This window comes from Melanaphis sacchari, unplaced genomic scaffold, assembly GCF_002803265.2.
Source record: "Melanaphis sacchari strain LSU unplaced genomic scaffold, SCAv2.0 Contig23_pilon_pilon, whole genome shotgun sequence".
Classification (NCBI taxonomy): Eukaryota; Metazoa; Arthropoda; class Insecta; order Hemiptera; family Aphididae; genus Melanaphis; species Melanaphis sacchari.
The window spans coordinates 2406614-2434491 of record NW_020271114.1 but is presented as its reverse complement, the minus strand read 5'-3'; the positions used below and the strand labels follow the sequence as shown (position 1 = coordinate 2434491).

General features: G+C 26.3%; 1 protein-coding gene across 1 annotated transcript in view; it reads right to left on the bottom strand.

The window, feature by feature from the left end:
* Positions 1 to 27878, bottom strand: part of LOC112594572 (protein Wnt-2) — a 62908-nt gene that overhangs the window by 22827 nt on the left and 12203 nt on the right. Inside the window, exon 2 of the mRNA XM_025339418.1 lies at positions 12480 to 12700. Within this exon, the coding sequence (XP_025195203.1) occupies positions 12480 to 12700 (221 nt within the window). The remainder of the gene's footprint in view (positions 1 to 12479; positions 12701 to 27878) is intronic.

The window sequence follows — 27878 nt, the reverse complement described above, 5'->3', positions numbered from 1 at the left end:
TACTTTCAGTTTTTTTTTAAATTTTTTTAAGGTTACCAACTTCACTATTTCTTTTTTGTAATTATTAATCGCTTTTTAACATCTTTAAAAATATAGTTTTGAGTTCAAGATTATTATGAATTTTAAGAATAAACTATAAAATATAAGGGCTTAGGTATATTCTTGAAATCAAATTTCCGATTTTATGGTAATTGGTAGACGATAGTCATAATAATCCGAGAGTACTTTGAACAGTTGTACTTTTATAAAATTAAACAAATATTTGAATATTTTTTAAATAATTGAAATTTACAGTTTTTAAAATTAAAATACAAGATCATAAATTATCTAGTCATAACTTATAAATGAACAGGAAGAATATTACAAAAACACAATTTATTATTAAATAGATAAAAACGCATCTGGTATAGATGTGATCATCATTATACAATATCCACAATTTATTTTTTTATATATTTTTATCTGTCTATAAAAGTACTTTACAAAAATTGAAATATCGTTAAAGTTAATATTCAAAGATTAAAACTTTCGTGTTTTTTTTGAAAATTAAATTATCTAAAAATAATAAACTACTAACGGCTTCCTTTGATTAACAGATAATTTCTTGTAGAATTGTTAGTTTATTTCCGAATCCTGATTGTATATTTAATTAATTTTAATGTTAATTAAATACTACTTTTAATTATTTGATCAATTAATAACACTTGTATTTAAATCGTCTATATTTTATTTTTGTAACAAGTTATATAACTTAATTAGATAATCTTTTTGGGCTTTTAACGTTTTTGGTTAATGCAACATCATCATAATACTTATGACCATTATACTTCAACAAAAGTAGACTTATTTAAAGGGAAAATGCATATCAATTAAAAATTGTACTTGCTGTGCGCACATATGTCACTAGAATTATTCATTTTAGTGTTACACTAACACTTTTATAAAATGCATCCACTATACAAGAGAACCTGATGTACCTAATTAAATTTTGTTTTATGAATATATAATTTTGTACAATGTAAAAGTTTAATGAATGGTTACGAATTGTGGTATTCTTAAACTTACCGTCTCGAAGAATATTATTCATTGAACTTTTTAATCCCTAAAAATTATAACGACACAAAACTCTTGAATATATACTATAGCCATTAAAATTTAAACCAATTCTAACAACTAAGTTTTGGAATGTATACTGATATAGTCACTATCTAGTAACAATATTTATTTTTATTGACTACCTAGATCATAAGTGAGAAAATAATGATAAAAATTGTTTATTTTTTTAACAAAACTTTTTTTAAATAAGATAGTTTTAAAATAAATAATAAGTCATTGAAATTTAAAAAACAATTCCTTGCGTTCGATTCGGTTCATCGAAAAACGAATTAGATTCTTTGAATAATTTTATACATTTTATAGGCTATTAGCATTTTCCAAAAATCATTAAGAATACTTATAAAAACGAAGCTTTAGGTGTTTTTTATTACTTTTTCTAGAGAAATAAATACATACTCACTCTGTATATATGTGTTTTCCTTCGCAACAATACGAAATACTTTGCGGGTTGTTCGGATAACATCGGCTGTGACTGTCAAATCGACTGCGTTACGATAACGAAATAACGATTTACTGACAAGTAAAATAATATGATTCAATACAGTATCGTGTCTATATATATATATATATACATATACGATGTGCGTATAATATATAGCCTACACCTACAACATATCATTTATATATATAAAGCTATTATATTATAGTGTTTGATTTCATACAAACGAAAAAATGTAGGTCATTGCGTCTGGATGGTATAGTTGCATATAATTACTATATACATTATATATTTATATCTAATGTTGTATTTCACTAGAAGTCAATCAACTTTTAAGATGACGTCGTCAGATGGAATCAAATAACGATACTACAACTTTAACGTACTCGTAACTCTTAGTATAATAATGATATAAGCGATGTACCTGCATATTATATACGAGTAATATTGTTTAAGCTATTATTTATAAATGTCGTGGCGTGTCAGCGGGTGATTTTTCGAGGCATTTTATTCGTTAACAGTGGTGAATATGCGAGAAGTTTCATGTCACTTCTTCAGACTACGAAAATCTGCAATGGGATTTCATTAAACACATGTGTATCGTAACGTTCGAGCTTTCACACTCCCCCCTCCGGTAAGCATCAGTCGTGTATATGATGGGTGTCGATCGATATAATACAGTATCCCGCCACTCTGTAACCCTGCACACCTCCACCAATCAGCAGATACGCGTGATAAATATTCAAATCAACCGCAGTATTTAGCGTTTAATCGATAATCGTTGTTAATACTTCCTTATTATTCTGGTAAAAGTTAAAAGTATTGTAATTATATAACAAGTACTAAGTGCAATTTATGCATATTTAAACAAGACGATATAGAAGTGTAGCTACTGCCAACTTTTATTCATTCATTCTAACTGGTAATTTAGAATTTATAAGTGTAAAAAATAAACTATTATACTTTCAAAAATTTTAATTGATAAATAACGACGTATAAATTATTGAAGTCAAGTTAAATATGAAATATTTTATAAATATGCTTCTTAAAAGATTTTTAGGACTTCGCATTTTTTTTTAAATAGATAGATGTATGTAATTATATTATTATACATTTATATTATACTCAATAAATTAAAGACATTGATCAACGACATCTAAGGAAACTTAATACGCAGTCACCTTCATAGTCTATCAACTATTTTTAATGTAATTTTATCCTTTTGATGTAGTTGTCACTTATTACTACGACAGTCTTCAATAATTTAATGTATAATATATATTATGATGGTAGTAATGGCTTTGAATCAAACAACAAATTCGGTAAAAAATAATAACGGGCGACGAGAAAATATTTTGATAATCAAACTCATTTGTAAACGGCTGAGTTCTGACCTGAGGTATTTACACTAAACACTGAAGCAAAGTTAACTCGCATGCACATACGCAAACTGATTAGTTATTAGTTTACTACATTTACGATGTAAGTAAATATTGATGTGGTATATTATAAAATATAGATTGCAATAATATAACCAAAATATACATACCGATAAGTTCAACTAGGATATATTATTTTAGACGAAAACCTGTTGAACACGATTTTCTAGACGAAACTCTATTGCTATAATATATTACCTATGTACTTAAGTTAGTATCTATGTACCAATGTATGCATACATATACATATATACATAGGAAACTTGGTGTTTTGTTTTGTTTAATTGTAAATATTGCCATTATCGTTTGTCGGGTCAATTTTTTTCCTCTTTCGCTTGCTGAGCTAACGTGGTTAAGCCATTCTCTGGGGATATCGCGAGCGATCAAGACTTCAGACAATGCGTATTGTTGTACATGCTATTATTATAACTTTTATTACAAGATATATAGTGCGTGTTTACCCCGCATACGCCATACCTCACGTATATTATATAAATGGATGCACAAACGTGAATATATTATAAATATATATGATATTATTATTATTATTATTATAGATATAATGAACAAAATATTCCCTAGCAACGGTCCAATTAAAAAACACGCAATCTATGTGCAATTCGTATATCCAATATATATATATATATATATTACGATAACACAAGCAAGTAAAGTATATTATATAAAGTATTGTTTAGAACATGTGGCGTTTATGAAATTACTTAATGTGGTTTCACTACAACGGATGGATACAAATATAAATTATATTTACTAAAACAACAGGTTGATGATCGGAAACTGTCAATATTATTGAAATAGTTAAGACGTAAATAATACCATGGTATAATACAGTGCTACTCGTCAACCAAAGAAATTATACTATTTAAGGTCATAAGCAATGTTTATATAAAGCACCATTTTTTAAGGCCTAAAACGTCCCGTTTTTGGAAAACTTTTGTCTTTTAACTTGAAAAATTCACACAGTATCCTATTTACCATTATCGGCCACAATAATACATATTATAGGTAATATAACTATAGATCTAGTATATAAAATACGTGTAACTTTATATAAAATAATAACTGAATTATGAAAACTGATACTATTGTACTACGGTGGTTCAATAAAGAAGTTTACTAATACTTATTACTGTGTTGATAAAAATGCATTGAAAATTTGTAGATTAATATTAAATTAATAAGCATGTTTAATAAAATTATATTAAATAAAAAGGAATGTGAGAGAAAACCTGTATAATATCAATAACTATATTTTTTATTTTTTTATTATTATGACAACGATAATGAAAGCATTTTGATATAGAATAGATAATTATAATAATATAGAAAAAATTATTTGTTGTCAAACAATCCTCTGTTATTTTCAACAAATTATGGGTATCTAGGGCAATATTATACCCATCTAATACTGCTATATTTGGTGTCGATTTCAAACTATCGATACGCTAACAAGACTAGCTCCAGCAGGTAAGTTGATTCAGATTACTTTCGCGGTTTGCGGCATTCTATAGCAGAGTAAATACTAAATACGTTATAATGGAAACGGCTAGAAGTTCAGCGGTAATGTTACTTCCAGGAAACCCTGCCTGCAGATTCCATTCGAGAAAAAAGAAACAAAAATCTAAGTACTACAAAGAAAAAAAACCAATAACACAAAACAGCGGTCTGGAACGAAAACGAATTTTAATAGCATGTGTATATTATAGGCATAAAATATATAACACCTGTAAGGAAAAAAAAACCTAGTCGAAAAAGTTAAAGAATATACGAATAAAAATTACGTGAAAAAAAATGTATACAGGTAACAACAGAAGTTTATGAGCCTTCCCGCTTTGTAGCACACGGTGGGAGAAGACTATAACATATAATAATATAATATATATATGTATACATAGTATGCACGAGAATCGAGCGCAGAGAAGCGCAATCGACATATGTGCTAATGGATAAGCCACGACTTTTATGACAACCATTAAAAATACACATATATATATATTACTCCGTATAATTCCGTTGTAATAGCACGCTGCCCATCGATGTAATATATATATAACGTATACTAATTTACCACCGTAAAATATCACGTATATGTGCGTGTATACATAGATATAACAATAAATAACACTAATATTATAAATCTAAAACGTACCTTCGTACCTACATCGAAATTCAAACGACGGACAACACATTTTTAGTGTTCGTATAACTATACACCACTGCTCGTGGTGAATACCGACCCAGCATAAAATAATATTAGACATTATAATATATACATATATTATATAGGTATGGATAGATATTTATTTATTCTTAACCAAACTAGCAAAACCCGGGTAGGAGGTGTTAATATTCAACACACTTGTAAATTATCAGTCGCTTCAAATGTTTTCTCGACGGAATTAGGTTGGTAAATATTGGCGAAAAACTTGAAAACCATTGTGTCATTTTAAGAGGAGGCCCCGTAAGGAGTACGTATAATACAATAATATCATCAAATGTACGCGTGTGCTGTGTGCACAAGTACAAGTATGCATGATTACATATAGATACTCATGACATGATTTAATACGTCCTTTATTACAATGACAAGGTATCCTTATATAAATGTACTCAATTGATCATCGACTAAATATTATAATTATACCATTTATACCCAAAGGATCATCACTAGGTAGAAATTTCTATTGGATATTTAAAATAAAATTCATACTAAATTGATGAAATGTGTATACTAATATATTAAAACTGATGCGAAAACATACGTCGAAATTTTCCAATCAATAAAGAAGATGTAGATTATATAACCGCTCCGACCGCACAACATATATTAATATAATATAATCATTAATCAAATTATTTTGTAATGATAAAGGGATGATGTAGACGTGTAGTTGGTTATTTTAGACAAATATATTTTAGACTATTTTTGAAATTTTTATGTCATTAAAAGAGTTTCTTGCGATAAAAACTTGTTTTTCTTAAAACGAGAACAAAGGCCCTAATTGAGAGATAGAAAATATATCACATCCCCAGGATGTTCGTTTGTAAATTGTCCTTAATTCAATACATTTTTTTTTACAATCAAAAATAATAAATAGATACATTTTAAGACAAACTAAAGAGAAAAAAAATTATATAAAAATAGTATGTAGGAACATATTGCAATATCGTTTACTGTATCGTTACCGAACCGTGATTACGATATTTATCTGCTTTGAAAATATTTATAATATTTTTCCTGCGGAAGATGGCGAGGGTCGATGATATTGGATAATAATTTTTATTGCATTGAATATTTTATCATTGATATCATTTTAGTCTCTTAGTAATAATTAATTAATTTAGATTAATGTAATATTTATGTATACATAAATGCGTATACAAGTAAGTACTTGACTTATAAGTAATAGGTATATTAAAAATAATAAATATATATATTATATGTTCATAGTAATGTCTGAAAAAAATCAGAAATTTAATATATGTATTATTAAACGATAGGAGAGTAAATAATGCACGTACTGACGGTGATTTGTGTAATTGTGTCTCATAATATTTCAATAAATGATAATATTTTAGTGTTTGAATAAAGAAATTAATAAGGAATACTATAAATTATAATAATGGAGTGTATAATAATATACTAAAAGTTTGGTATTTAAGCCGTATGCGTTTCACACATTATTAGAATTACAGGTAAGGTTAAGTTTATTATAAGTAAAAATATGAGACTGTATAGAATTCGCTCTTAAAAAAAACTAAACTTATTTTATAAGTGCTGCGATAAAGATTCATACAATTACGGCAAAACCTAACGTATTTCTAACATTTTGTATAGAATGAAATGAGTCTGCAGATTACTGTAGATAAGAAGTAAATAAATAATAAAATTAAAAAGGCATATGTTATACCTGCAAAATATCGAAGATTACTATACTGATAAGGATACTCGTATTTTTATGATTTACGTATTTTATATTTCACCGCGTTATTATATTGCGGGGATTTGGATGAAACTGTATAATATTATAATTATGTGATAATAATTATTTATTGCAATAAACAGATTTCGAATTTCCAAATAAACACACTTTATAAAAAATTATAGATATTCGATGATGAATATAGTGAGTTAATTTTGTCAAAAACAATATTATTATGTTTACATAACAAATAGCGAATCATTTTGTCATTTTATAATTTTAATTTAAATATCTAAAGCATGTACAATTTTCTTGATTGTTCATTTTATCCTCTATTTTTTGTATAGCTAGTTTCTTTTTAATTTACACAATGGTGTTAATAATACAAATTTGACATTTCAACCTAATAAAGTTACTAATACTAAATAGTAAAGACTAATAATTAACATACTACATTATATAATATTAATTCCAATAATACAATGCAAAAATAAATAAAAACTTTTCAATAATATGCTAAACATGATTGGTGGAATCAATATTAAATAACTTAAAATGAAAATTTAGTAATTAAGATAATTTATGATTAGATACACATGATTTATTTCTACATTTTTAGTTAACAAAATATAATAAAAATTAATATCCAAGTCATTTTTTTTTCATTTATAGCCATCTATATGCACGTGAAAGGTTAAATATAAATTACAAAAATACAATACATTAAAATATACGAATATATATCTAATGACACTCGAAACTTTTAAATGCTTTTATATTTATAGAAAATGACTCTTGAGTTATTATTCTTTCGTCAAAATTATTTAAATACACAAGATATACAAGTACTAGAATACATTGTAAAAAATAATTCTTATTTAAAAAATATAATATATTAAATCGTAAAACAAACAATTTAAAGAAAGCCAAATTTATATTAAATGATTTTGACTTAACTTCTCCCGAGAGAGTATACCTAAGGTATATTTGCTTCTCAATAATTGTGTGTCTTTTACAGACGTTTTTAAGAAATTCTACATGAGATAGTAAAAAAGCTTAAAAAGTCTTAGGCAGTACTTAATATATTAAATAAAGAATAGTAAAATACCTATTATACTATAAAAAGGTATTTTTTGAACTGCTTAGTTGTTTTTAAGAAAATTATAACAATGAAAAAATAACTGTAATAGTAATCTAATAGAATATTTACACTTTTAATTTTAGATTAAATCTAGAAAATTGTTGGGTAAAATAACCTCCACTCAGAATCATTTTTTTGAATGTATGATATAATTTATCATTATTATTTCCAAGTATAAAAAAATAAAGATATCAAACTCTTAAGCATTTAAAAACATCGACCACCCCACGTCCCTCGCTACAGTATATCAAAAACTATCATCACAAGGATCAGTACTCTTTCCACTAGTAAAATATTGTTGAATGTCAAAAATGCATTAAATATCTTCTTTTTTGAGTTTAAAATGTTTTATCGTGATACAATTATGATAACATTATAAAGGTATTGCATAATTTATAATATAAAGTATATATTATATAATGGCTATTAAAAATAAGTAATATAATATACGCATTGTGAAATATAAATAACTAACTTTTATTTTAACTTTGAATTAAGTTTTAAAAAAAATTAAAATTCGAATATTTTAAATAACGATTTTTATCAAACGTTTATAAAGTCAACTCAATTTGCGTTCATTATAAATATTTTTTACAATATACCTACTTAATGATTTCGAAAACATCAACTAAAACAATAAAAACATATGTGAGTTTTTTTTAATTTACTTTTAACTAAAAAATAATCGAAAAATATATAGTTAGACAAACTATAATACTTGCCAATTTCTAAAAGAAAACTTATCAGCAATATTATATTTATTGAATTAAATTTTTAATGTATACACTATACAGCATATATAAAAATTATAATTTATCGCAAAGAGGTGTTATTTTATTTTATTTATTTATTTATTTTTTTTTATTGTATTAACGATCGGTATAAAAATCCCAAATTTATTTAAATAAATTTCTAATATTATATTTTTTCCAATTATAATTATTATTTACTAACCCATCAAGTTGTATCGACTATTTCAAAGTGATAGATCATTTTGCACTTTATTTTAAAATTTTAAAGTCTATTATGTAATATATAATTTTTTATTTTAAAAATTTTAGTATTTATGAAATGTTATTTATAATATTAATTCGTCTATTTAAAAAGTAAATTAAATATTTATGGTAATAATATAAATAACTTATATTTATAAACAATATTTCAAAAGCATATAGTATGGTTAAATTATAATTTGTTACATTAAATTATACACCAATAAATTATATTATGTAGGTATATAAATGTTTAAATACACATGGAATGATATTTATTTGAATTACGAACAAAAAGGTAATTAAAAATAATTATCGAATTATTTATATCAAAAGCCAAAAGGTGTTATTATTTCAAAATTTGTGTTACAATTATTACCTATATTATAGAATATTTTAATCAATATTTTTGTAAATAATGTAAATGATATGTTTCGCATATTTGTCATATAACCCATAGGTAATACTGACCACTTAAACCAATGATTATATTTAACTCCAATGCTTGAAATCTTTATAATACATATTGATTAATTGATCACTATTAACCATTATTTATGAAAATAACAATGAGATTGTATATTAAGTGACACGTAATAGTTGTGTTTAACTATGAATTATGTGCCTACTCAAGTAAGTTTTCGAAATTTGCAAATAATTGACCACTGAACACAAATTGGAACATATATTTTGATAAATATTATGTCATGAGTGGTCACTAACATTATTAAATTGTATAAAATAAAAATGTTTTCAAAAATATCTAAGAAAATGTCTATTCGGTGATAAAATAGAACACACATTATACATATATAATATAGTAGCCTAATTGAATCCCTTATAATGATATACTTAAAACAGCTAAGCCTTCCCATTTGATCACCACAGCGTATTTGTTTTAATAAGACGAATAACAGAGATATTGTTATGGGACGTTTTTAATCTTTATATAATGATTATAAATTCAACGAATAACGAATAACGTATGATATGTGTTTATGTGTTGTATATTATAAGTTATTACTTGATTTTACCGGCTGCTTAGGAATTTGTTTGTCGATTGTTTTAACAGAATATTTAAGAAAATATTCGCTAACTTTAGAAGCTATGTTTAAATTAATATCGCTTAAGAATCATGAAATTTCTATCTTGTTGTTATATTAAACGTGCAAAGAAAATATTGCATTTAACCTTGTACGGGTTACTGAATGAGAAAATAGTTAGCATCATGGAATATTATTATTTTATTTTTACTAACATTTGTTTAAAAAATAAATAAAAATAAAATAAATTCTTTTGGAAATATGTGTTAAATAGTTTTCCAAACATAAAAAATAATTATCATTTTAACGTCCAGCAAACAGAATTTTAAATATTATTACAAGATGCAAATAAATTATACTGTAATCTATATTGTGTATGATTAACTGTATACGTACACACACTATCTATGTACACAGTATAGCGTAGGTGTAAAAGATTTTATTTCTGGTCGAATTTTAATCACAAATGCGTAGGTGTGCGTAACAGAAATATGATATTAAAGTGTCGTTTAGCCAAAACAACTTTGTTCGCAAAAATATACGTAGGTGATGGGAACGAGATTTGATTGCACGAAAATAAGATCCTTTTTCAATATTGACCGATTCCAAACAAGTACATATTGATGACGAATGATGATGATTATATACACTATAATAACACAAGTGTGTTCTCATCTAATATTTCGTATTTTTATTTTGTAGAGGGATTTTCTGTGTGGACAACGATAACGCCCCCTCACACACTACACGCAAAGCCTAAACCTAGAACATCATTGAATATTAAACCATCTAATATCGACCATCGTTTTGTATAAAATAATATAAAAATTATGATTAACATAAAAATATTTATGATAATCATAAATTAATTTCGATACTTTTCCGGAATTGCTCAAAGGTATTATTATTATTTATTAATATATATTTTTTTTTAATGCCGATATGTTTATTAGCAATTACCTATACACTCCTCTTCACATAAATCACACTCATTTTTATCATGTTTTTATTTTTACTATTATAAGTTCTTCAAACGTGAACCTGTAAATTTTTAGCTCTTAACAAGACTTATATTTTTTTAATTTCTCTGTTTTTTCATTGAAATGATACAAGTAACATTTGCAAAATAACCCAAATGATTATTGATACATATCAGACCAAAACACAACTTATAAATAAAATAACCACGATGCATTATTCCATAAACATACCGTACACAATACATTTATATTATATGGACTATTTTAATAATAGTACTACCTAAATTTAAACTATGTTGGAATGATGCATGTACATATTAATGTTGTTATTGCTCGTTTATATTTTTCCCACACTAATTTATATATCACATTTTAAAAAAAAACGACAATGTATGTAATACGTTTTTATCTTTATCATATCAATCTATAACATAGAGCCACGACAGAGTATACTCCCAGCACATCAATAAATAAGGTTTTTTTAATGTACGACAATATTAAAATACGATACTTATTAAAATTACTTATTTTAACTCATATATAAATAAATATATCATATTGTTAAGTTATATACTATATAGTTATAGTGTAGGAGGTATATTATAGGTGCATATGTAATATACTATTACAACCTACTCGTAATATAAAACAAAGAGTACCTACATACGATAGATTTGTGGTGGTATATCAAAATATTTACGTTTCAAATATATAATAGTCCCGGTAATCTCTTTGAACCTATTTAAACAAACACCGACCTTGTTTGTAATTCACTGCTTACTCATAAAGTATAATCTTATACGTATATTAATAGTATAATAATAATTGATAACCCCTTTTCACGACGTATCAAGACGTACCTAATGTTTGTATATTGAAATATAACTTAGATACTTACTTGATAAACATTATAATCACAATATATACACGATATTATTATACTATAATGTACTTGACGAATATGAAGTGACTACAGGTCTATATTATTGTAAGTTACAATGAATCGATAATATTCTGCAAGCTAAAAATACGCAGCTGAAGAAAGTATGTACTATCGAAATGCGCACCAATAACAATAATAATTATCAAAATCGTATTTTTAATTTCGATGTAGGTATGCTTTAGTTAGTTTTTTTATGAATCAGTTTATTCAAGCAATGTATTGTAAAATACTAGAAATATATTCTTATTTCATCATTATTTTACATTTTTTTTTCGAATATCATTATTTATTTATATTTAAAAGTCCCTTGTATTTTTTTAAGATATAGCCTAGTTCACGATAAAAAAATATCACTTTGTATGTACTTTCCGTATCAATTTTTTTTCTAAATATTAGTCAACAGATAAGACATACACACACATATTATTATTAAATAAATTACCAGTGATTTGTAAGTGTCCGAACGGGTTGCCTTTTGATAGTCCCGTACAGTTCCACCGATGTGTACTAAACTGTTGTTGGCATTCTTGTTTGGCCATCCGTATGCCGTGACCGACGGCGGCCATAGCGTCAGGTGCAGCGGCGCAAATCCTCCGTTGACCTGCCGTCAGTCCGACTATCTTGTTGCAAATCACTTGGGCACCAAACGCGCTTGCCAATATCCTGTAATCATAAATACTTAATAACTACACAAACCTTTATGTATCCAAACAATAACGATTTTCACGAGACAACTAAGAGATACAGCAACAGAAGACCAAATTTTCAAGCGGAAAATTACATTTTTACGAATCCTAATCTTACATTAATCGTTAACATTTACATGTTATATGTATAAATTGAAAAATTAATCAACCATTATAAATATCCTAGACACTTAGGATAACGTTTAAGATATTATATAATAATGATGAAACAATATTTTTCGCATTAAGTATTATATTCTATTACATTCAGAAGGATTATCGAGTATTATCAAAATGTAAATATTTATTATTAAACTAAAATTATAGTGATATATATAGTATGGTTAATTATAATCGTTATTATTTGTATCAATAGTTGGCGATTTAAAAGCAAAGTTTTAATTCCTAGTCTTTGCTTATAATATTATAGATATTTAAAGGTAATAGATACTTGGACATCAATTATAATATCATAAATAATAATGAAGTATTAAATAAAAAAGTCTAATTTAATTTAAAACCTTATATTTGTACACATATTATAAGTATACAATTATCAATTATATACTAGAACCGTTACTTTCACTTTATTTTTCGTTGAAATTTAATTATATTGTTATTAATATAATCGCTGATAGCGTATAATTGTCTTAGATTGAATACACAACTATCGATTTATAATTACTAAATAAGTAGTACTCGCAATAGCACAAAAATTCAAAAAAGCATCAAATAAGTATTTATTTTAGGCTTGAATGTTCAATCATACAATATTTCAGTATTATAAAATTATAATTTTATATTTTTTTTAAAAGCTATAGCGTTAAATAAGCTTTTTATTTAAATACTTAGGTACTTATTTAATATTATGTAAATTAGATCGGAGTTCACTTATATAACTGAATTTTTAATTAAAAATCTATACAACTCAAAACAAAACATTATGATTTATGACAAATATTGCAACTCATCGCAATAGGTCTGAAGTGTTCTTTGATCTTTGATCAACCTTATATTTATTTCATACATAATTACAAACATAATAATTTTATTTCTCAAGACCTAAGTCTTAGTTTGACTTCAAAATATATTCTGTATTTTAAATCTTAAAACTTCTTAGCTTGATTATGTACCATGCATACACTGTACAGCAGTATCGCATTACGTACATTTCTTACAAAGTGTATCAATATATTATATTATTAATTTATATTATAAACAAATCTGAAATAAACAATAATTTAATAAAAAATAATATTTAATAGTCTATATTCTATAGTCTCTGTTAAACTGAAAAATCAATCATATTAACTAAAATCCATAGTATATTTGCAAGCCACTATTAATTCCTTAACGGCAACATATATATTATATATATATATATATATATATATATGTCTTGTTTTATAGTTAATACCAAGTGGATAGAAATAATTTTTAAGGTGGGCTACAGTCAATAGTAATTACTAACTACTTATAATAGTGATCTAGCACCGAGCGGCTACTGTCTATTAAAAATGAACTTTGAGAAAAACATAGTATGTCACAAGTACTAATTATTTCATGATAAACATACCTAACTAATAGAGATTTATTATATTGTATTATTTATTTAATTAAGTATTGATTCTCTGCATTGTTTTCCTAAATTAATTTCAGAATTCCATCTCGGTAAATGAGGTTAAATTTTCCTTTCCGTGTTCCCTTTTCTCTACAAACTATACTTATTGCACTCTCCTTTAACATAACACTTTTTAAACGGCTAGCTAATAAAGATCCCTATTACTTCTTATTGTAAATTCTATTTCAATCAAATTATTAATAATTACTTATTAGGTTAAATTGTATAAATATATTTTTGTTTTTCTCTTGTTCTGTTTAGACGACGAAATAATCGTTTACATTTTAATTCAAACTTTGTCAGCGAAAATTTGATATCGATACATATAACGTAATGCACAATAACCATAGATAAATTGTATATTTTATATTATGTTTTTAAAATCATATTTATAAAATATTGGAATGTAATTAGGACTATAGGTATAACATTTTTTTTTATTTATGCTAAACATTTTATGTTATAATTAGCGCTTAAGATTAACTCGTTTTTTATACAAATAATGTAATGGACGAATCACAGTACAATTTTAAAAAGTTTTTAGATCTCACTATGTTTAATAAATTATAAAGAATATAATAATTAACAACTTTAACAATAATCGTACAAAAATCTGTTTTATCTAAGAACACTCATATCTGTAAAATAATAAATAATAATTTTACCTTTACAACCTACCCATGTCACATTATGTATAATTTGTGTCAGAGAAAGTTAACACAATACACATATAATATATTTGTATAAAAACCCCTAGTGGATCGTCCATTCAAGACATTGTAACTAACGTATTTTAATTAGCATGTAAAATGTTTAACTAGAAGATTCATCATGCCACTCTGACCTAATTAAATTATCGACCGATGTACGCGTTTGGAGAAAAATAAATGTATTTTCCGCTTCACTAATTTATATTCTTACCTAGTCTTCTTTATTTTTTTTTTTATTGAAAACTAAAAACTCCACTCTTACACATACACGATTCATAACATAAACTCGAAAATCAGATGTATATTGTTTTTGCGCGACGCTATTTATAAAATTATGTTATGGTGTTTAGGCTAAATTATTCAATTATTTTCATTTTACTTCTAAACAATATAAAATAATTAAGTTAGTCGAATGACCAATATATACTTTGATTTATAAAATTAAGACAAAAACAAAAATAAAAATGTATTTTTAAAATATTATTTGAATGGTTGTAAGACCACCACACGAATCATTAAAAATAAAACTTCACTTAAATACCTTGTGACAAACACTAAAAAAAAAATCTTTTTAAATAGAATTAAAAATAAGTAGGTAGCTATTTCTGGAATTATATTCTAAGGATTCGACAAGACTGTGTTAAGATCAATTTTTATTAAATAATAATTTGAATACATTAATTTTAGTATTGATTATTTTTTGATGACCATTGTAGTAGGTACATTGAAAAAACTATATACTTGGAATAGTTTAGGAGTGAAATTAGTTAGTTGGATAGCAACCAACGCAAAATATTTAATTTAAGTCTAAAATCTCAATCATTTTATTTTTAGAGTACATAATTAAATTTAGTTTTTATACACATGTATTATTCATCTAAATTGTCTCAAATAAGAAGCGATATACCTATTCATTATTTTGCACCGATATACAAATAATATTCCTGTTTTAATTTAATAAGGATTAAAATTATTTTAAACTTGGGAAACTATACAGTTAACAACGTTTAACGGTTGAATGAATAATAAAAAAAGCACTTTTAAAGTATTAGAAATCTATAGAAGAAAAATCTCGTACCCACTAAAATTAAAGATATCGCTTGATTACAAAACGTATATTTACATAGATCTGTTAGTAGTGCCGTAATAAACGATTCGAATATCCCGTGTTTATAATGTAGTTGTACACTAAACGGACAGAGAAATAATAAAATAATATAACAAAAACAGCTACAAAACTTTTTTTTTCTTGAACCGGTTATTATCAGTTCATCGAGACACTGAGTAAAAGGTGTCCAGCGTATCAATACATAATATACGTCTACCGAAAACACCTCGAATTGATGAAGATCTGTTTCTGTTCGAACATAATGTAATACAGCTGTGTAATATTTCGTACAACCGCTATAGGCACGTTTATATTGTCTATAAAATATATTTTATTCGTATCTATATATTTTTTAAATTAAAAACTATGGGTACCATATAATTAAAATTATCATTTATCCCATCCTCTTCATGCAACGAAAAAAATAATTTTTATATGTTCGCACGTACATTAACCATCCGTAGTATTTATCGACTTTTCATTACATAAGAATACTGTACGACGTAAATATGCTTAAATTTTAATATTACCATTGTTAAATAACAATTAACAATATACTATCATTACCATTACCCGCCATGATATTATTATTATGTGTGTGATATTAGCAAACTTAACCCTACGACAATAAATGTATATTGAATTATTGATCGAGTAATTATACTATAGTCTATAATATTCATATTATAATATAATTTAATAAATATTTTTACATATTTTCGACATAAGTAAATAACTTAACATAATATATAACCATTACATAAACATTTGGATAAAAAATAAAACGCATTTTTAAAACGCCTTTGATTAATTTAATACAATTTAAATGGTAACTAATTTATAGATATTTTTTTTAAAAACAACAGAGGCTAAAATTAGTTAGGACTGTACATAATAAATATATTATACAAATAAACTGGCTTTAAACTATATTCTAATGTATTTAGAAAAAATACTGTATTTCAGATAATTTAGTCGATTACTAATCTATTCATAGTGTGTACATAAATGTCATAATTACTGAGTTACATTATTGTAAAGAACAGTAATTATGTAATCTATAGTCGACCAAAAACTGTTTTATAATATTTTTAGTTCAATCGTGACATAATAATTTAAGAGCAAATTAAAATAAATTAAATATAATATGTATAGAGACATTTTATGTTGCAAATGAATGCTTTGATGTGATTAGTCAGTGCGAAATAAATAATTGTAGTCTTGTATAATATAATAACTAAAATAATAATTCGAGAGGGTTTTGCATGAAATTTCAATTCCTTTGAACACTTTTACTTTAATTGTAATAAATATTACGCTAAAAATTTAATTGTTACATTTCAAAAAGCGATTTTTGTAAGTGGAAATAAAAAAATTAACTCAAAACTCTGTCCAATTCGACTCTTTATAAATAAATAATCAATGAACGTGTATATTGATCATAAACAAGGTTATACATAGGAATTGCTTATAAGCTAAAATATTTAGTGTTTAATAAAATTATAATATAACCATCAAGTACTTTGTGTCAATAATTTAATTGAGTGACAAAATATTATTATATGTTATTATTTTAGTAATATACACTTAAGTGTTATTAATCAAATTCTTATTAACTATTATCTATTATTAATATAATTTATTTGCATATAGAACTTGTAATCATGATTAGAACAAAAATTAAACCTTCTTTTATATTGATACTTTTTATAATAGGTTTTATTAAAATTAAAAAATTAAATAAATATGTACCTAGTTAACTTTATCAACTCAGTTTTTAGATTGTTAAAACTTAAAAATTATCAAAAATTTCTTATTGTTAAGGAGATATGTATCATAAAATAAGTATAAAATAATTAAATACATTTTTTCCCAAAAAATCATTTAACATTATTTTTTATTAAAAGGCAATAAATTTTATTCAAATAAATGACATATTTTATAATACTTTGGGAAATTACTGTGGGATTTGTAGTTGGAAAAACAAACCATTTTATGATTGAACGAACGATGTTTGAAAAGCAATATTCAATCTCATCTCAAACCCATGTGTTTAGTTCTATTGTTTTCAAACAAAAAAAATTTAAAGATTTATACGTTATTAAAAGACTAAAAAAATATTTTCTTCAACCGGTTTGCATTGCAACAATGCAAAATGTATAAGTAAAAAATCAGTTTAAATTTATCGTATTATGCATCGTGTATTGTTTTAATAAATAAATGTATATTTTAAAATAGTTCTTTTAACCTCAACCCGTTTTTATAATATTCCTTACGAATAAAAAAAAATTCAACTTGCAGTTTTACTAAATAATATTATTTTATTTAGTCAAATCCAAGAATATTTTTTACAATGACAGTTGATGTTCAAATAATCGTGCAAATAATAATATAAATAAAATGCAGTATTTGTCGTAGTCTAACTAGTTGGCTAATTTATAATAATTATTAATTATAAAATATCAAGTATTTTACTACTCGACTAATCCGAATAAAAACACCGATTGTCTGTGTAACGAATTCAAAATGTATCATGAAAGTAGATAATATAATAATTATAGTATATCAATATCATACAATATCTAATACTGGTTTTACGCGCACAAACAAGCTCGACCTTAGTTCAACTTCTAATTTGTGAATAATACACAAAGACAATAATACAAGAATATAATACCTAGGTATGTACCTAGTACCTACTTATCTAATTACTAATAACTAATAGTTTTGCCATTTATTCTCGCATCAGCAAACACCATACAGACGTCATTTTGATCGTTGACCGCAATAATCTATATAGTGAGATTCGTCATGATATGGCGGAGGCAGTACTTATTTCGTTGTGATGTACAATATAATTGTTATAGCCGCCGTTCACATTTATTTATTTGTTTTTATCACCAAGTGAATCTGAAATAGAAACGGTCTGTCGGTCGGCTGGTCTTAAAAGTATTATTATTATTATATTTTTTCAGTTAAATTATATTTTCGAGGAGGTTGCAGTGTGCAGCGGTGCAATTGTTGGGCTCTCTAGAGTATACGCGCACACATAATATCATGTATTATAATATGGCGACCGGGCGACGACATACCTATGTACAGTATATAGGTACATGTAATAATATGACGTCTAGCAATTACTATATATACAAATTTTGTCATCCGCGAGATATCGTGCGGTAATAAAACGAGAGAGAAAAAAGACGAATAAAAACCTCAAGCGCCATAGCTAGTTTTGTGGGAATCATTCGTGACCACCGGTGGGCGTATGAACACGACCGCGACGACGACGAGGACGTCCGTCGCTAATTGACGTAGAGAAACAGCGGCGCGCACCTTTTTACAATAATATCACATAATAATAATAATATATTACAAACAGTGCCGGAATAGTGCCACTAGCGGTTCTCCTTAAAAAAAAAAAAAACAAACGCTTATATCGTCATTATTAATTGTTATGTCCGAATGATGTCGTAGACCGATTTAGGTATACGCCGCTTTCGTCGGGCTCGAAATCGAATTCCTGTAGAATGTAGATCGATTAATATTCCAGTACAAACGGCCGAAATTTTATAATAATATTATCTCACAAGAGATGCAGTACAAAATATCATACACCATACAAATAAATAATACTCGTATAAATGGACTTCATACTTAGATATGTGTGAGCAATATGTATTATTAAGGTATCACAGTACCTTGATAATTTTGTCCAGATTTTATACTTCTTTGCAGCCACCTATTACCTATTACCTATTATATGTATATAATATATATGTCTAAAAATAAATTATTCTTTTTTATTTATACTTTCATTAAATTCCTTGATGTATATGTATAACTTTAAGACTGCACGTATGTTTTTAATATAGGTACTAATAACACTCAATACGGTTATGTTTAAGAAAACCACTAAAAGTTTTTGGTTTGCATCGTAGATATTTTGTTTTATTGTTTTTCTACTACGCAGAACAATATCGCAAGCATATTACCTATACACTTCTTACTTTTTACAATTCTAGAATAATTGAATCCACCTCGATTACTATTAAAATCATGAGAACTGTATACTTAAAAATTATAAGTTCATTACTCAGACCTCGAAAAGACTATTTTTCTGAAAATGCAGTCTATATTATATTACATAATATAATTATAGTAAGATTAGGTATATCGTATATGTATATTAATGTGCATTACTTAATAATTGTATTAATATTAAAATAATATGGAATGCCATCTTAAATTCAAAATGTGATACTGTTCTTTTTTAAATATTTTTATTTTTTTTTATTAAACGATCTAAATTTGATTTCTTTTTCGTTCTGTACCAAAAACCAACAACTCATAAAGTTTTAATAGTGAGAACCAAAAACAACGAAAAAGTTTTAGACCATCAAACTACATCAACTATTCATTATAATACTAATTTATAATAATAAGTAATAACTAATAATTGGTAACAAGGATGAAAAAAAATTCTTATGTGTGTATTTGCTGATTATTTAAAAAATGAATAACTTGATTTTTCATCAGTTTATACAATCAAAAATAGGCTTAAAATATGTTTCACAGTGTACTTTTTCATTTTTTTTTTTTTTAAATCAAGATAATTAGATTATTAGTTTCATAGAACATACATGAAAAAATTTCTATTTTCACACTTATATATTTAAAGATACAATATAATAAATAAATAAGGGGGAAACATAAATATAGTAAACTCGTATAGAATATTTTGCGATGTATTAACTGATACGCGTTAAGTTCTTTAATCCACAAATAAAGTACCTACCTATATATTTGCTAAATTCATAAAATCATGCCTAGAAACTAGAATAACTATTTTTTATAATATTATAGCTAAATAATATTATTTTCCAACAACTCACTCATATAGTATGCTAGGTAACACAATATTAATCAAAATGAGCGCAGTTATTTTAAATCGCTTATAGCAATCAGTATATCTGTAGGTATATGATATAATAGATACCTATACAATCTATGTAATTTTTTATCGATGGCATTATATGTATTGTAATAGATAGTCGTGACACTACTATAACACAGACTAATAATTTCAACCGATAAAATTCGTCAGAAATTGATAAACAATACGTATTATACATACGATATAGCTTAGTCGTTAATAAATCATCGAACGTTTTGCGAACTGCGTCTAACGCATTTACTGATTAATCAGAAGGCGGTCGACCGCCGAGCACAACTTAATCTCTCGCGGCTTCCAGATGATTTGAGTCATAAATAACGAGATAGTCACAACTGCCATGCGGTATTATTATTATTAAAATATCTGTTACACGCCGGTGAGTCTTAATTAGCGGAAAAAATTTCAACGAAGGACAAAATTATTTTTTCAATTTTTGATATCAGAGGAAAAAGTCTCTTGCTGCATTTACGCGTACATATGCTTATTCAAATATAAAAATTCGTCTCTTTACTTTATCTAGTTATTGTAGGGTCTGAAATCTTTGTGGCAAAAAAAAAACAAAAATGATTACATCTGCGAACAAAAGGAAAACGGTTTACCTAAGTTTATCATAAGTTTGTAACTCTTAAACGTAGTTAATACGATAATACATAATATTATTATTATTATTATTATTATTATGTTTCGCGTCGTTGTAATAGATAGGCACTTCAGTACACGAATTCTTTAGTAATGTGTGTTTGTGTATGTCTATGTGACGAAAACTAGGACAAGAAATTTTATTTTGTTAATTAATTCTGTATAACTTTCAACCATACATGCACATTAGCAAACCACGAAGATTTTAAGTTTCAAACTCCTACAGCCAAGTGTAAGGCGAGGTACCCGCATTTATTATAATAATATGTATAATAGTATAGTATTTACGCGTACACATACAGAGTGATCATTTAAACAACAAGCCTCATTAATTTTTTTCACTCACATTTTCTCAAATTCTTCATTTGAAATTCAAAGTTTTATATTCTCTTTATGTTTTTAAGTATTTTATGTTTATTGACAAACTTACTACGCATTTATTTTTATTTTTAAGCAAAACACTTTACCTTCTTATAAGTTATAAATTATAATGTATACTTGTAGACGAATAACTTACTGAAAATAATAATACTAGTTATTTAAGTGCTTGGGAGTGATGCAATTATAATTCCACTTAATAATACTAAGTCAGTTTACTTAATATAATATAATTTATTCAAATCCTTTGTTTATGCTCAAAAATATTTTGGAACGTGTTGTTCTTTGAATTATATAATTTAACACTTATAGGTTTCCTTTTGCAAAAGTCGGATAATTATTTAAACCACATATAGATATTAGATATGTATACATGGATGAAAACAGAATAATACTTTATACAAATTTATAATTTCAAGTAAATTATCAATAAACCTACAACCATATAGATCAGTTGAAACGATACGGATCCAGATACATATGCAAATTCCTTTAACTGCAGTGTCTATAAAAATAAAATATGTAAATTGTTAAAATTCATTATCATCAAATCCCTCAAAAACTGTGTATATATTGTGACGCCTATACAACCCATAAGTTTTTACAAGTCACACTGAATTTTTTTCGATGGCATTTTCATAGTCAAAAAAGATACGCTGCATGAGTAGTATATAATAATATAAATTATTGTATACGGTTTATCACATATTACTATTACAACCTAAGTTTATGACGTTTATTTGATATCATTGAAAACTTTCCACATTTCCATATATATAATAGACTTTATATTATTGTATTATGTATAATATCCGCACTGTACCATAAATGTTTTGTACATAACATTATAATGTTCGAAATAATATGCACTATGAATATGCCGTATGTGTACCGATCAAGTATCGATATTATAAAATATATTGTATTTTATTATAATATAGTAGATATAGGTAGATACTAGGTAGATATAAGATTTTTTATCATTGATATAATCACTGCATTATTTACAATACCCTTTGTCGTGCAAGTGTTTACAGAATTGTATTATACATATATACAATGTATATACCAATACGGGATCAAATATATATTCATAGTAAATTACCGCAATAATAATTTTAATAATGAAAATCATTAACGCTAGTGTATATCCGATAAATAGAAAAAAAGCCACGGTAAAAAAAAACAAATACTTCGTAACATACTCACCAATTATTTTTATTGAAGTACTATTAAAATTTTAACTATGCTCTAAATCTATAACACTAAAAAACTAAAACACTGAAGAGTTAAGATAAAATTGTAAAGTTTTTTTCTTGGATATAAACAATCCCCTCTACACCCCCATACGTAAATCCTAGGTTTTGTATTTTGTAATATTATTATTGATTCAATAGCATCTGGAATGGCTAATAATATGTTATACGCGTAGATCGGATTATAGTGATACTCTACTAAAAATGTTTACGATTCTTCAGAGTAAATGAGAAAAGAAAAGAAAAATATATTCATTGACCTTCCTTCAAAGATTGATGCGCTTCATTAACAAAAAATGTATGGAACTCATAACGAAATTCTTATATACGGCTACATGAGAGACAATGGCATCAAATACCATAGACTCTGTTTGGTGTGTATAATTTTTTAGCAATTAAATTTGAGTTATTGCCTTTATATTTGGTATTTCATTACCAAACAACATTTTTTATAGCATAATTTTTTTTTATTGTTTAAATTTTTCAAGTACTTTTAATTTAACAACAAGGGTAAAAGGTTTTAAAATACAACAATTTAATACATTGTTGATTTTTTTGGTTTAACGATAATAGTATGTGCATGTAAAATAGAATACCTACTACATAGCGATAAGATATTCGATATTAAGTTATATTATTATTAAAAAATCTTATATGGGTATTATTATTATAATTATTATTATACCGTGTCTGCAGTTAATTGATTCTGAATTCTACTACTATATATAAATATATAAATTCCCATGAAAATCATTATAATTCATAAACAATTCGCCGCAATATTCGATAAGTAGTTTGATTACTTCCCAATTAATTAATCTAAAAAATATATGACAAAACAGGTTAATCCTTAAATTATATATACTTTTAAGTCATGAATGGAATTTACTATTCTACTAAACGGCCTTGCATACATTTAATTCGATGAGTAGGTAAATATAAAAAAAAATCTATAGCAGTTGTATATACTTAATTTAATATTATATTTACCCATCTAGATCTTAGACGAATTTATTTTATGTGTAACAATATATATTGTCATGCATTCAATAGATAGGTATTCAAGTTTCAATATTCCTCTTAATATTTATATTATGAATCGATTCTAATCTATGAAATTCACCCGATGAGTGATTTACAGTGAATTGACAAAAAATTGTGAAACAATAGGTATACATTTTCTACAAGGCTATTTTTGAAATATAATTGATAGTTTCAGGAAAATACAATGCTAAATTAATCCATGGTATATAGTATTATATGAGTATCATTTAACATAAAAACAGTAGGTACCTACTCACAAAAACTATCTCACATAATATCTTCATCGTAATATGACTTTGTTTAAAATTGTTTTTAATTTATTTTTATATTATTTTACTGATCTTCTATAATTCTATTATAAAATTACTGTCTTATTATATATATTTATTTTTATGTTAAAATTTAAAAATATTAAAACATTTATCACCGCCAGGTTAGGTAAATAAACAATATAATATAATGTCTAAATAGTATGAGTATTTAATACCATATTTTATAGTAATTAGAAGTATATTGTATATAACATGAATATTATATTATGGTTAAAGAACGACAATAAATCGATACTTTTTTTTTTTTATCAAATACACACCCTTTACCTACCTTCAAACCAATCAAAACGAATAAAACAAATTTTGTTCGCATGATCTAGAAACCATGACATCCATATTATTCGTTTCCTTCAATACTATAATATTATAATATATATAATAGGTACCTATAGTACCTACTGGTGTATAGTGGTATTATGAGCAAGTATCTCCCACTGCGTATACTACGGCCATTCCCTATTACATATAGTTATAAATACAAACATTATAATGCAAAACCGTTTTTCATCGATTAATTATTACTCATTATTAATTCATTATAAAATAGGTAGTAATAATAATAAAGATAGTCCGATTAACGCTCGCGCGGCAGTATAATTTCTGCAGAAATACAATATACCGACGACTGCACACACGACACAACCGGCAAGTGATTTCAACATGCAAATTATTATTTATCAATATAGATAGACTGGAAATTTTGCCAATAATATCAGTACAGCCCGGATTGGCCAGCCGTGTATTCGAAAAAATCTTGAAGGGTGCTTTAAGTTTCTAATCAAACCTACGGGGGTTAACTAGAAGTTTTCTTTAAATGCGCTGATTTTTTTTTCTTGTGGAGGGTGTAGCTTATAGGTAAGATGATGCCTTATTCCGTCAACAAATTTGAAATGTAATTATTACTATTGAATATTAATGTGGGCTTTTATACTAAATTGTGAGTCGACAGAAAAATATTTCTCGAAGAGCCAAGACTACCCAATCCGGCCCTGAATCAGTAATATATTAATAATATATCATATAGGTATTTATTTCATCATTAATCATCAACAAAACATAGGTACTAGTTTCACTCAATATGATTTAACCATGCAATCGATTTATAATTATTTATTATTGACCCATTTAGTTCATATACCTAATAAATTTTCCAGACCATAAAAACTGATCATCAAGTATAGTATATTACATTACACATATACGATATTATTATGTAGGTATGTACCCGTGCGATTCCTGAGTAAAAAAGGTACGCATTAAGCACTTATTAAAAGGCCACACACACACACGAAGGCAATAATTATACTATTCCGACAGATAAATCGGTCACGTCTGCTACCGAAACTTGTTATGCATATCGAACAGTAAGTGAACGCGCATACGATTAAAACAACAATTACGGTACGTGTAAATCTTATACATATTATACTGGTATGTGTTTACGAAACAAATCCGGTCCTATCTAACACAAATAACAATAATATATTATTATGTCGGTTTTCCATTTATCGTTTTTCAATTAATATACGATTTGCCGACGGCCGGGCGCACTGCAGCCCACGCGCGACACCGCGGCCGACAGTGGTGACAGTGGCACGATGTCACGCGTGACCTACGAATTTGAATTTGTGTTGTTTTATTATTAATTTTTTTTCGTTGACAAGGACGATTAGCTCTCATTATGTATGTACAAATGCTTCATATACGTATATATAATATATAAATGTATAAAAACAGTATACAGTGATGGTAGCTTTAGTACAGTAAAATATATAATAATAACGTCCATTAGCGTATCACCCGTGTGAAGGTGTACCCATGCACGACAAGGGTCGACAACGATATAGTCACACACACATACATTTATATATATATATTAATTATATTATATTATGAAAAGAAAAAACCACGTTCATATCGAATAATAATAATAATAATAACAACAACAGCGACTACGTCTTGCCACTGCGGCTTGGGTTTGGAACCAAGAAGGAAATTTGATTTAGAACCTGTTTGATGTGACTGATAGCTACACTGGCGGGTAGGTACTCGGTTGATGGGCTCCAAGTATTATGATTGTTTATTAGAGAGACTGTATATTATATTCGTGGTATAGGATATAATTTATAACGAGTTCAAAAACGTGAGTCGCGTGTGAAATGAGCTGAAATATTCTCCGGGGGGCACTGTGCAGTGCACACATACACATCACTCACACACACGCGGACAAATTAAGTAAAAATAAAAATCACGTATAACATACGACCAGGTATACGGTGACGGTTCCTTGATACCAGCTATAATATTATGATGTTTATACATGTCGGGCGCCCGAAAGATGCTGCGGCGGTAATGGAGATCGTTATAATATATACAACAACCGCGCGTAAATGGTTTGTCTGTTTGGTGACACTGCATAGAGTTTATGCCCACCTATACTCATTATTCACTATATTTGCTCATATTATACGTATCGCGTGTTCAGTCAAGATATACCACGAGGCAAGCCTTTTGATGTTACCGAAATGCTGTTAGGGCCGATTTCGACTGCGTCCATAAATGTACCCCACAGACCACAACTATACGATTATACAAATCTTCCCACGCCCGGTTTCTTTCTTACGTCTTAATTCGTTCAACATTTATGCAAGTACAATGACCAAACATTATAATAGTACAATAATTATTCACTAAAACTGCCAAATACCATTAGTTTTAAAGTTCATACAACATCGTTTTAGATATACGCATTTTTTTGATCAATTACTCTTATATAGTAAATATAATAGTATATCAAGTATATACGTATGTATTATGTTTATTTTCATATTATATAAGTTCTCGGAAACTATGCACGCTACAGTGATCTGAAATAACGCAACATTTATAACTCAAATAATCAATCGCAGCGTAGTCGGGTAAACAGTAAAATATGACAAGTATGAAATAAACAAAAGCCATAACAATGACTAGGTCTTGGATTTTGTAGCAAAATAAATCCTTGAAAAAGCATTTTAAGTAGCCAAAAAATGCAAAAAAAAGCATTTATTAAATTTAATTCTAAAAAAACAAATTTAAATTACACATAAAATTAAATATTAAAAAAAGAA